Source organism: Saccopteryx bilineata, chromosome 5 (genome assembly GCF_036850765.1).
Source record: "Saccopteryx bilineata isolate mSacBil1 chromosome 5, mSacBil1_pri_phased_curated, whole genome shotgun sequence".
NCBI lineage: Eukaryota > Metazoa > Chordata > Mammalia > Chiroptera > Emballonuridae > Saccopteryx > Saccopteryx bilineata.
Window position 1 is genome coordinate 20,618,090 of NC_089494.1, and position 12,774 is coordinate 20,630,863.

A 12,774-nucleotide genomic window follows, 5' to 3' on the forward strand; every position below is an offset into this window, starting at 1 on the left:
ATGTGAAGAGCTTTGAGTAGTACCTGGGAAGTAGTCAGTGCTCTGAAAATATTCTATCTTCTATCAATCATCCATCTATCTGTATATCTGTCTGTCCCTCATCTATCTATTTATTGACCTTCTTTTTTGTAAATGCCTTTCAACCCTTTTTAGATTTTGTCAGGTGATGCAAGAAAAATATATTGAAAGAAGTTTACAGACATTGTATCTCTAGCAATTATACATTATATGTTTCCACATAAAGTATATATATTATAACTGAGAGTTCCAGGAGCTGAGGACTCATTACCTTACAAAGGTTTCATTCCAAATAGAGAGTTCCTTCTAGCCTTGATCACCTTTCTCCTGGCTTCCACTCAGATTAGCCTGTCTTTCCCGTGAACTGCTGCATGGGCAGGTCCCTGCATTTGGTAGTTGGACTGTGTTGGTTTTTGTTTTTTCAACCTAAGTGTAGGTAGGATGTATTTTTATTTATTTCTAATGAATTCTGACCTGCAGATTTCATACATCTGTGTTTCAAATCTTGATTCTCTCATTCCATATATTAGCTCTCTCCTATTTTTGTGACTTTTGGCTTCCTGAAGTCACTGATAAGAATATGAAACAGCCCTGTTGTGCATGACTAAAGAGACCTTTTTCTAGACTAGCCACCGTTTTGAGTACCCTTCAGTGGCTGCAAAACTACCCTACTTTGCATTACCAATCTCACATTTTTCCGTGAAAAGCAAATATAGGAGAATGTTACATGTTTGTTACCCCCCTCCCATGTGTTACGTGTCTTTCTCTTAGCTGATATTTTCTGCTGCATACTCAATGAAAGAAAACTAACTTGGAGAAGCAGTCAATATGATTTTTCTATCTTTTAGAGAATCTCTATCTTACATAGAACGTAGCATAAGATTGTGTGAATTGCTGAAAATGGAAAGGAAAGCGGTAATGGTTACAATACTTGAAAAGAATTTATTTTACCAAGATGCTGCCACTTTTAAGTAAAAGTATTTGGCCCACTAATCCCTGTGTAGTTCCCCGGTTTAGATGTTAATTTTTGTAATGCAGTGTTGTCGTGGCCACAGTTGTATTCTGTCTTCTTTCAAGGTTGGCGTTGAGTTGAGGTGGAAATTCCTAAAAGGATGCATATTAATTAGCGTGTGACACACGTGGGTACTTAATACTTTCTGATGGTGATGTTAGAAAGGGTGCCTGGGGAGCAAACTGTCTGAAGGTCTTTCCTAGTTTTAAGGCACTTTTAGAGAAATAGTGTAACTTTTTTAGGGCGCCATTTTCTATAGAACAGATAAATATGTTTATGGTAACTGTTTCCGTCTATACCAGAGGGTCAAAAAGTTCAATTAAAGAAGAGTGTAGAGCAGCGGTTCTCAACCCGTGGGTCGCGACCCCGGCGGGGGTCGAACGACCAAAACACAGGGGTCGCCATAAAATATGTATTTCCGATGGCTTTAGGCGACCCCTGTGTTTTGGTTGTTCGACCTCCGCCGGGGTTGCGACCCACAGGTTGAGAACCGCTGGTGTAGAGCCTTATATTCTGATACAGAATGACAGCTAAAATATATTATTAAGTGAAAAGTACAAGATATGGTATACTACTATTATGGGGAGGAAATGGAAGGGTACAGGGGAAACTGGTACCATTTATTACTTGTAGAGAGGACACGTGCCTGGGGGAAAGAGCCTTTAGTACTTTTTGAATTGTGAATTATATAAATGTATTGCCTAACTTAAATAAGCAAACATAAAATGCAGAAGAAAAGAGAACCTGGGTTGGGGAAGAAACACTAAGTAGTCATTCTTTTCTGTTTTCTTTCTTCCTTTCCTTTTCTTTTTTCCCTTCCCTTCCCTTCCCTTCCCTTCCCTTCCCTTCCCTTCCCTTCCCTTCCCTTCCCTTCCCTTCCCTTCCCTTCCCTCCCCTCCCCTCCCCTCCCCTCCCCTCCCCTCCCCTTCCCTTCTTTTCTTCCTTCTTGCTTATTTAAGGGTAAATGGCTTTGGAATTGGATACACTTAGATTTGAATTTTAATTGACTGCTACTGGGAGAAAGTTACACAACTTCTTGTAAATTTTGGAAAGATCTGTTTACTGGGTTTTTATGCAAATCAGATATACTAAGATCATTTCTTAAAGTTCAGTTTGTGATTATCAGATCTTGGAATATGGAGTGAAGAAGATAAAGTAAATTTCAGCTTACATATGAATACCTTTCTTTGAAGACGGGTTTTTACCATCCAAGAAAGATATAGGATAAGGAAGGTCATCCTAATACATAGGTTTCAGATGGTGAATAGATTCTGGCTCATAGTTATTGAGTCAAAGTGAACTTTAAACTGGTCATTAGATCCAGCCAGATGGATTCAACATATTTTTATAAGTAAGGGAGTTAAGTGATCAAGCCAATGATAGACCTTTCCCTCTGAATCTTTAGAAGAAATTAGCCAATTAGATATAAACCACCTTTTCTCCCTTGTTATAACAACAGTTGTGTGAGAGTCAGAAGCTCTGCTCTGATGGAAAGAACTCAAGGGAGGCACCGTTGAGCAATTCCTGGATATGGGAAACGATTGCTGTTATATCTGTAGCATTGCCTAGGCATTCTTGGGTCTGAAAAATTGGGACCCAGGCAGAGCATTTTTAATACTGCATTTTCTCTCTCCCTCCTTCTCTTCCTTCCTTCTTTCCTTCCTTCCTTTCTTCCTTTCTCTCTCTCTCTCTCTCCCTCCTTCCCTTTCCTCCTCTCTTCCCCCTTCCTTCCTTCCTTTTTTCTTTATAGCAAAGGAGAGAGAAAGAGAGACAGGGAAAGACAGACAGGAGGGAAATGAGAAGCATCAACTCACGGTTGTGGCACCTTAGTTGTTCATTGATTGCTTTCTCATACATGCCTAGACCAGGAGGCTCCAGCTGAGCCAGTGACCATGGGGTCATGTCTATGATCCCACACTCAAGCTGGCTACCCCATGCTCAAGCTGGTGACCTCAGGGTTTCGAACCTCGGTCCTCAGCATCCCTGGTAAATGTACTGCATTTTCTGTAAACCATATTCATCCCCAGCTAAATAAGTTTATAATGCCATCTAACCCTAGGGGCTAGTAGTAGGAAAATATAAGATTAATATGTTGTGCAGTATTTATAGTTTCTTTTGTTTATATACTTAATGAATGGACTTTGTAACATGAGTCTTTCAGATGCAAGGACTAGAAAGAGAACTCTAGTTCTCTAAAACTACATGGAAGTGGCTTAGATAACAGAGTCCAGAAGTAGGGCTGGCTTCAGAAGTGACTGGGTCCCGAGGCCCAGTATGTCCTTAGTCTCTGTTTCTCTGAGATTCTTTCATTATGTCCTCCTCTGAGTGTTGACTTCTTCCTTAGTGTGGCTCTTCTCTGGGTAGTAAAGGTGGTGGGAGCAGTTCTAGATTTTGTCTCTCACACCGCAAAGAGAGACCACCACTCCTGACTGCTCCGAGATCCCCATACGTTTTGCCGTACCTCCAAGAGTTTAAGTTGGTTATGTGACCTATTGTTAGAGTACATGTCTTTAATTGTAAAAATCACCTCTTTTTAGCAAGAAGGAAGTAGTACTTTTTAACTGTCCTATGTGTCCACAAGTATAGATAAGCATAAAATGTTTTAATTTTGTGCGTGAGAAAATGATCCCAGGAACTGAAATGGGAACTCAAGGTCAAAGCCAGCTCATGGATCTAAAACTAGAGGACAACTAGCGAGGGGTCGCAGGAGACTGGGTTTTGTTCTGCCTTTCGTGTTGTTGCCTCAGCCTTCTAATCTAGCCTCCATAATCTGACTGGGTCAGCAACAGGGAGGAGAGAAACCTCAGGAGTGCAGCCGTAAGCATCTTCAGTTACTCATTCTCAGTCACAGGTTTGTTTCAGTCTGTCCTGGTTCCCAGGGATCTTGTGAAATTAAGTCTGCGCTGGTTCTTTGATTACACCTTTGGTAATTTATTCATTGTTTTTAAACTGTTGGGCCACAGCATCACATTGGCACAATATATTATTTCAGAAATTGTAAGAAAAACAAAGGTTTAGTATAGAAAATAAGACTGGTGTAGATTGGTGTTTCAGCTCATGGGTGAAGAATATATAACTGATCTTTGGTTGTTATTTTCAAATTATTTGTCTAAAAGCAGGTTGTTACAATTTAAAAATTGTAGAAGAGCATTACAAGACTTTTTTTCCTCTAGTACCAGGGGACAGGTAAGTTAGTTTCTTAAGTTTATGGGCAGGTTTCATACATCACCATTTTTCATTTGTCACTTGAGGTTCTGTTCTTTGGGGTCAGGTGTTAAAGAAGAATTAAAATTTCCCTCCTACTATGTATTTTATCAAAACCCAATTGTTAGGCAAAAGGCTACCCAAGCTCTACTGGTATTAGAGCTTTAAATTTTGCGCAAAACTTCCAGCTATTTTCATGTGATCATCTGACGATTCTGTCGAAAGAAGACAATAATGGTATGGATATAAGAAAGGCATAGTTTTGTTCCACCACTCTGAACAAGCACCTATCATGTGCAAGCCAGTAGATACATCATGTGTGGATCCATTCTTAGATTTGTAAATGTCATATTGCTGCTTCTCCATCAAGCATGTTATCAGAGTCACAGACACTGTGACTGAATGATGTGTAACATTTAATGTTGGGGTCTAGGAATAGCTAGATAACTGGTAGATGGACAGAAGGAAGAGAAAAGTTAAAAAAAAGTCTGGAGCTTGGATCACCCAAAGATGACTGTATTTCTGAACAACAGAGATCTGGCTACACTTAGTGGAGGGAACAGGTCTAAACCAGCAGCCGAAGAAAAAGAAAGAAAAATTAGCAGAGACTTTTAATCGCAAGTTAATGAAGCCACCTAGTGGTTTGTTACAAAACTTAAGGTTGAGCGACTGTATCTCCAGATGGATTGTCTGGGGCTTTAATCACCATGACGAAGTCTGACCACTTTTCATTCCATCCAGCAAGGAGGAGGGTCAGTGTCATTGAGAATGGCCACAGCGCTGCTCTGTAAAAAAATTTTTTTATTTACACTCTTCCTTTTGTCAAAAAGAACTCAGTGCAACTTACATGAAAACACAGCAAGATAGCACACACTAGAAGATAGGAGAACAAATGTGAATAAAGACATAAAAATAGTAAAAAATTTGGAAATTCAAAAATTCCTGTAAGTTTCTCATGCAATAACTCTACAGTGTGGAAACTGATCACTTAAAAAATTTACCATGTCCAGAAAGTAATGTCAGGAAAAGTAAAATTGTACCTGATGCCAAGCGCAGACAAATTTTTCTTCTGGGCGTCCTCACAAATGAGCTACTGCATATTGCAATGTGAAATGTCCTCAGTCCTCATGATAGAAACCATTCTGAGCCTTGGAGGATATTTCTTTATTGTGTCCACACTATTTGGAGGAGAATGTGCACCAGACTCCATTTGCCAAGTTTGCATTAACTTTTTTGATCCTCACAATAAACTTAAAAGGTAGGTAGTCTTACTATCCCTGTATTGCAGATGAGGTTGTGAGACAAGTGAGGTTATGAACTTGCCCAGTGTCAGCTGTTAATAAATATTGGAGCTGAGACTTAAACCCGGGCAGTCTGGCTCCAGCACCCGTGCTGTTTTCCAAAACGCTGTATGTTTGAATGGTCAAGTTAGTACAATAAAGCCCATCTCATGGAAACGGCAGTGCTTGAATTTCCCTCCCTATGACTTATAGAGTCTCCGGGGTATTATCAGGTGTCCTTTCACATGATGACAAAGATGAGGTTAGGGTTGCATATTTCTGAGATGACTCTATTCTTGTGCCACAGACTTTACCCTTGGCCCCGGTCACACACTGTAGCTCATGCATGTGTGCACGCCTTTGTCAAAAAACAAACAAACAAACCAGGAAAGGTACTCAAATTCTCCACTTCATGACTTCTGGGAAATAGCTGAAATCCATGACCTTATGATGCCATAGCTTCAGACACAGATCTAAAATGCAGTCACAACAGAACACACTCTATTATGCTAGTTTTCTTTTTCCAACTGGTATCTTTAAATGTTTTGAATGACAACTAAATTGATTTCTTTTGACCAGTCACGATAGTTGATTAGCCATGAACAAGGCAGACCTTGAAAGCAACTCGGTAGGGAAATAATAGCATCATTGGAACACTAAAACATTTTCAGTGAGGGGAGTCAAGATATCATAAAACTGGATTTTAAATTGAGCATTTTAGAATGTTCTTTTAAGCTGTGCTTTGGATAGTTGTGTGGTTTTGCTAAGAGATAAAAGTATATTTTATAAAAGTGACTATTCCATATCGATAAAGTTCCTTAAAAACAAATTTCAACGACATTTAAAAGAAATGCTTAGCTCAATAATCTTTTTTAATACATTTTTAAAAATTTATTTACTTTTTTAGATTTTATTTATTCATTTTTATTAAAGAGAGAGGAGAGAGAGAGAGAGGGAGAGATAGAGAGAGAACAGGGGGAGGAGCAGGAAGCATCAACTCCCATTATGTGCTTTGACCAGGCAAGCTCAAGGTTTTGAACCGGCGACCTCAGCATTCCAGGTCGACCCTTTATCCACTGTGCCACCACAGGTCAGGCTCAATAATCTTAATGTTCCTGAAAGATGCAAGTTCTGTATTAGGGTCAACATGATGGCCTCTGACCCATAAGACTGAAGTTTTCAGAATGATGACCTTATAATTCTTTTCCTGTTTAATGTTTGAAAGATTCATTCCATCCTGGGAATATAAATGAGAGAAAACAATGCTGAGATATGGTGAAGGAAACATTGACTGGGAATCAAAATATCAATATTTGGGATTGCCAGGTCTACTTTATCCTTATATTACAGGATGACAGACCTGCTTTGTATGTCATTTTTCTCATGAACTTTGGGGTCACATCTGGATTCCAATACCAATGGTAATACTTACTAGCTGGATGATATTGGATTAACTTGTTTGGGTCTCAGTTTTTTCATCTGTAAAATGGCTTTAATAATATGTGGATTTTTTGGTGCTCACTGTGCAGGTATTGTGCTTTTATATATAATACTTTTAATGTTCTCAACAGTTGTAGATGGGATATTTGCATTTGTGATCCCCACTTTACAGGTGCGATCATTGAATTTGAAAGACTAGGTAATTTGAAGAGTTTGATTAGGATAATTCATGTAACATGTCACATCTCCTGCTCCATAGCAGAGTCTCTAGACGTGGTAGCCATTGTTTTCCTGTTGACTCTCATCTCCCCCATCTCCTTCTCTTCTTTTAGATACACTTTGAAGATCAGTGAAGGGGAGAAACACATGTTTGAATGTCTTAAGTTTGGGGGTTAGATAGAGGTTTAGGACAAACAGTAAAAATAAAACTGAATCTCCATTCTCCCACAGAAGTGGCAGAAACTCAACTATGATATCTACACCCTGCGACAGATTCGAAGGGAAGTGAGAAACAGGTGGAAACGCATTTTGGAAGATTTAGGTGAGTCTGAAAGTGATTATAAGACGGTAAAACTAAGCAGTTGTCATCATTCCTCTGCACTTTCGTCACCATGGTTTTGTCGGTAATTGACTACTTAAGGCTGCTGTGTACGAATTGTTTTCCCAAGGCTGTCCTCCTGTCTCCTCTGGCACAAACATCTGACGTTTCTGCTGTCACCAGCCCATGTCTTGAGGACACACTTTGCCATGTGTTGCTCCATCTGTCCTCAGTCTCAGGGAGCACAGGGCAGTGGAATCACATGGACGCTACTGCTGAATTTTTTTGGTGTTGATTGAATTAGATGGGAGTGATTGGCCAGTTAGTAATAGTTTTATGAGATGGGGCAGGTTGGGAGAAGTACTGTTTGTCAGAAACCTTTTTTCTTTGTAAGAGTACAACAAAATTAAGTGTAAATCTTGAGAAAGACTAAGAGGCAGAAAAGCTTCGGCACTGGGGGAGATCCCTGTGGCATTAGAGTAGATATTGGGTCTTGGTTTTTCTTAATTCTGTTAGGGTTGCAATGGCCTTCACTTGATAAAATAAGTTCATTTTAATGTTTACAAATGAATTTATCAATTTTGGAGTCCTCGGTCCTTTCGTTCTGAAAGAGAATGGGACACCTTGGCATCATAGCTTTACAAAAGTGGGGTACCAAGGTGCTGGCGTCTGTTGCTTTACTTGGGGGTGCTGGTTTGCTTTACTTGGGGTACAGTGGGAGGAGGTGGTTTTCTGTCCCCTTTGCCCACCCAGTTTTGGTGGGACTTGATAGATAGTCTTCTTTAAAATGTAATTTACGCCAGACAGGTCTAAATCTATGAGTCTTTTATATCTTTGAGTACGTCACTTTAACCAGCCAGCCATATTGCGCCGGGGAAGGGAATCTGGGCTTGGAGACGTCGGGACCTGGAAATGACCACTTTTTGGCTCCCACACTGCAAAGGCAGGTGGGAATTTTAGGGCCCAGGGAGGAGGTGAAGAGGAGGGAGTGGGTGGGAGGAGGGTTTTGAACCATAACAAGGGCAGCAAGCGGTCATTGGGTGGTATCCGAGGCTGAGGGAAAAGTTAACCAGGAAAATGAAACAAAACGAGATACCAAGCAAATCTGAGTTCAAGTCACCGCCAATCGCCCTGAGCCGGAAAGCAGCATGTGGAGTAGTGCCTTTGGCTTCAGTTTTCTGATGCTTGTCCTGAATTCATGCTCGAGTCCCTTCATCTTCTGCAGCGACCGCACTGCAGGACAGTCACTTTCTGTGACTACATGACAGGTACTTTTTTTTTTTTTTGGCCTTAGGTTTTCAAAAGGAAGCAGACTCTTTGCTGTCGGTGACGAAACTCAGCACCATCAGTGATTCTAAAAACACAAGGGAAGCCCGAGAGATACTATTAAAACTAGCCGAAGAGACCTCTATTTTCCCAACAAGCTGGGAGCTCTCGGAGAGATATCTGTTTGTTGTGGTAAGTGGACCCATTGTTTTCATCCGCCCTGATTTTACTCTCGGTCTTTGCTTCTCTGTTATTCCATACACTCCCCATTCCAGCAGCGCCACAGTACAGAGGTAGCAGGTGTGCTGACATCTTACGCACTGGTGTCCAAGGGCCTGAGGCACCACAGTCACCTGGAGGGCTTTAGAAATTCTGCTTCCTGGCCCTGGCCAGTTGGCTTAGTGGTAGAGCATCAGCCTGGTGTGTGGATGTCCCAGGTTTGATTCCTGATCACGGCACACAGGGGAAGTGACCATCTGCTTTTCCACCTCTCCCCCTCCTCTTTCTCTCTTCTCCTCCCACAGCTATGGCTCAATTGGTTCAAGCAAGTTGGCCCCAGGTGCTGATGATGGCTCTGTGGAGCCTCCACTTTGGTGCTAAAAATAGCTCAGTGGTGAGCATCATAAAAATAGCTCAGTGGTGAGCCTCAGCCCCAGACGGGTGTTGCTGGATGGATCCTGGTGGGGGGTGCTTGCGGAAATCTGTCTTACTATCTCCCCTCCTCTCACTTAAAAAAGAAAAAAAGAAAAGAAAAAGAAATTCTGCTTTCTGGATTGCATGCAGGCATCTGTATTTTTCAGCCAATTCTGCTGGGTAGTTAGCCTTTTAGGTCAGAGATGTGACAAATATTGTGTACATAACCTAAGATTAAGCAAGATTTGAAAGGACTCTAAGAGTGGTGGAATGTGTCTTGGGTCATGTAAATGAAGGACTAAGGTGTGTCTTTAAATTTGTTGAGAAAAATTTAGTAACTGCTTCCTCGCTATAACTTCTGGGATGGGTTTTGCTGTTGTTAGAATGGTTTCCCCTCTACAGGGCTTGGTCCCCTCTTGACACCGTTTTGTGTTTTGTGGCAGGACCGTCTCATTGCTCTCGATGCTGCAGAAGAGTTCTTTAAAACTGCCTGTCGAACTTACCCCAAGAAGCCTGGAGTGCCAGGCCTGGCAGAGGGCCAGAAAGATGGCACCGCCTTCTATTTCCAAGTCCCGAGAGGAGAGGCTGGGAGGCAGAATTGGAATTCTTCCACTGGAACTCAATAGCCGGCCAAAGCTGGACAAATGAATGTAGAAAACAGTGAGCATACAGAGGGTTAACTAAGTGAAAAATGACCCTGGATCCCACAAAAAAATCTAAGGATTTGGATATCTGGTCTTCATGAGTTCTTTATTCGGTGAGATGTTCAGGTCGTATTGAAACACGCTGGTGATCTTGCCTCCAAGAGTTCTTCAGTGGGATACTCCGTCACGGGTAATTGGATTCCAAGAACCCGTTGCTCTCATTCTGGTTTTGGTTTTACAGTAAGCCTCAATCATTAATCCTATTGAGAGAAGGATATTCTAGTAAATAAGACAATAAGATTAATTGGGAGAGCTCTCATTGAGCCCAATATGGGTTACCAGTTTTTAAATAATCGTTATGTATGTAGGCTAACACCAAAATAATACCAGGCACTATGTGACCTTTCTTTAACTTGGAAGAACATACTGAGCGCTGGAGGGTGTCAGAGGCATCATAATAAGTATCAGTTATAATTATTTAGAAATACAGATTACAGGGTTGTAGACATGTCTAAGAATGCTGCACAGACGTGAGCTCCAAACAGAACGATCCCAAGCAGAACATCCAGCAGCTCCGTGTAAAAATCGCCGTCTTCAGTTGTAGTACAAGCATCTTAACTTCTCAGCATTGCTGGTATCTAGTTACCTCCTTTTTTGCATATTGTCTACTTCTAATCCAAAAGCCCTTGATCTAGCATGATGCTATAGGATAGCATCTATAAACGGAAACGTTTAGCCTCTACTTCCTTCTCTTCTCTTTAATCTGTTCCAGTTTTTTGGCTGAGAGTCGCACCTGCCCAGGGACCTCTGGTGCAGTCTTGCATCTCTGCAGCCAGTGTAGCATGGTAGAAGGTCATTGCTGGATTTTCCTCCCGAAGATGATTTTCAAAATGGAGCAATGCTGGCAGTATAGCCTGCTTCTATGCACAGATTGAGACGTCCAGTTTCAAAGTTATCTGCCCCTTAAGCAAGGAGCTTGCCAAGAAATCAGGGTTCCTTTTATTGAAAAGACTTTCAGAATTGGCAGGATCCATCAGGAGATTGCTGAGAACAATGGCAATCTTGTTACTTTTACAGGTTTTTCTCTTCTGACTTTAGGTGAAAAGAAACTTGACTTTGATCTGTCCCAGGGAGTTGTGACTTGAAGATACCCATATCCTGACTAGTTTCTTTGGTGGTATACACAGTGTGTAAGTTATTGTTATAGGAGATACCTGTTCTCCACTTACTAATGCACTGCAGACCTATTTGACTGACATGTTTTGGGCAATTATTTTCCTAGTTTAATAAGTAAGCTAATAAAAGTTTTATTTTTTATATTTAGTATCTAATCCCTCTCCTATTGTTTAAAGTTAGCTTGCAGATATTTTCCCTCATCTCCACGGGCTCTTGTAAGATAAACATACAAACAGCGAAATGGACAAACAAAATAAAAGAACCAACAATAAATTTTAAAAAACAGAAAATCATGTTGTTTTCATCTCTGACCTTGGCATTTGTCTTTTCTGCTTTTTCGATAAGAAATAGATAAGATAGTTTGCATCTACGGAGTCTTTATTTTTGGTAATGAATGAATAAGGATAAGATTGCCTCTATGGTTATAAAAACACATAGAATTACCCAGGACATTTTCTTTTCAAGAAATTAAAAGATTTCTGTATTTACTTTTCAGTTGGATGTGTGTTCTATTTCTTTTTTTATTTTTATTAATTTTAATGGGGTGACATAGATCAATCAGGGTACATAGGTTCAGAGAAAACATCTCCAGGTTATTTTGACATTTGATTATGTTGCATACCCATCACCCAAAGTCAAATTGTCTTCCGTCACCTTCTATCTGGTTTTCTTTGTGCTCCCCCCACCACCCCCTCCCTCTCTTCCTTCCCCCCCACCCTGCATAACCACCACACTCTTGTCCATGTCCCTGAGTCTCATTTTTATGTCCCACCTATGCATGGAATCATATAGTTCTTAGTTTTTTTCTGATTTACTTATTTCACTCCATATAATGTTATCAAGGTCCATCCATGTTGTTGTAAGAGCTATCTTTCCATACGCCCTTTAATGAAAGGTAAAGAAACTTAGGGACATATGGGTTGAAGCACCAGCCCTCATTCTAAAGCCAGTCAAGGGCAGATCTGTACTCAAGTTCAGTACATGAGAGAGGCCTGAACGTGACTTAAGTGACCACTTCAGAAGTCACAAGGTGCTCAGCGGACCAAGATCCACAGATGTCTCCCTGTTGGCTACTGTACTTCATCTGTGAATGCAGAGCGATTTTAAGTGGTAGATGGGTGAAAAATTTTATATTAATAATTATTTCAATGTATACCAAGCAGAAAACACTGTAATTAGCAGATCCAACATCTGATTTCCTATTAATGGATACTATTGTAACAAATAATAAAGTATCTGTTTTTTAAAAGAGGGCACTCAGGAAAGCCCAGTGGGCACACTGACCAATGTGAGGATTGGAGAGGGGGCCAGCATCATTGAGAAGCTCAGGGCAGCCCTGTAGTTCAGATGCTATTCCAGAAGTGGGCTCACTGATAACTGGGGATGGAAGACTGGGGGCCCACTGGCCGTGTGTCACTGTCACAAATACAGTGGACACAATTATCATAATGAGCGGTTAGGTCTGAGAGATATGTACAGGGAGATTTTGATATGGTTAATAGAACATGGCATCCCTAGGGACAAAATAGATAGCCAATAAGAGTATTGCTCAAGCTATGCCAT

At 40.8% G+C, this 12,774-nt stretch overlaps 1 protein-coding gene across 1 annotated transcript in view; it reads left to right on the top strand.

Annotated features, from left to right (window-relative positions):
* Positions 1-11,704, top strand: part of MREG (melanoregulin) — a 54,938-nt gene extending 43,234 nt beyond the window's left edge. Inside the window, 4 exon segments of the mRNA XM_066281015.1 lie at positions 7,405-7,495; positions 8,787-8,950; positions 9,835-9,937; positions 9,940-11,704. Coding sequence (XP_066137112.1) covers positions 7,405-7,495; positions 8,787-8,950; positions 9,835-9,937; positions 9,940-10,055 — 474 coding nt within the window. The 3' untranslated portion in view covers positions 10,056-11,704.
* The last annotated feature ends 1,070 nt before the right edge of the window (positions 11,705-12,774 follow it).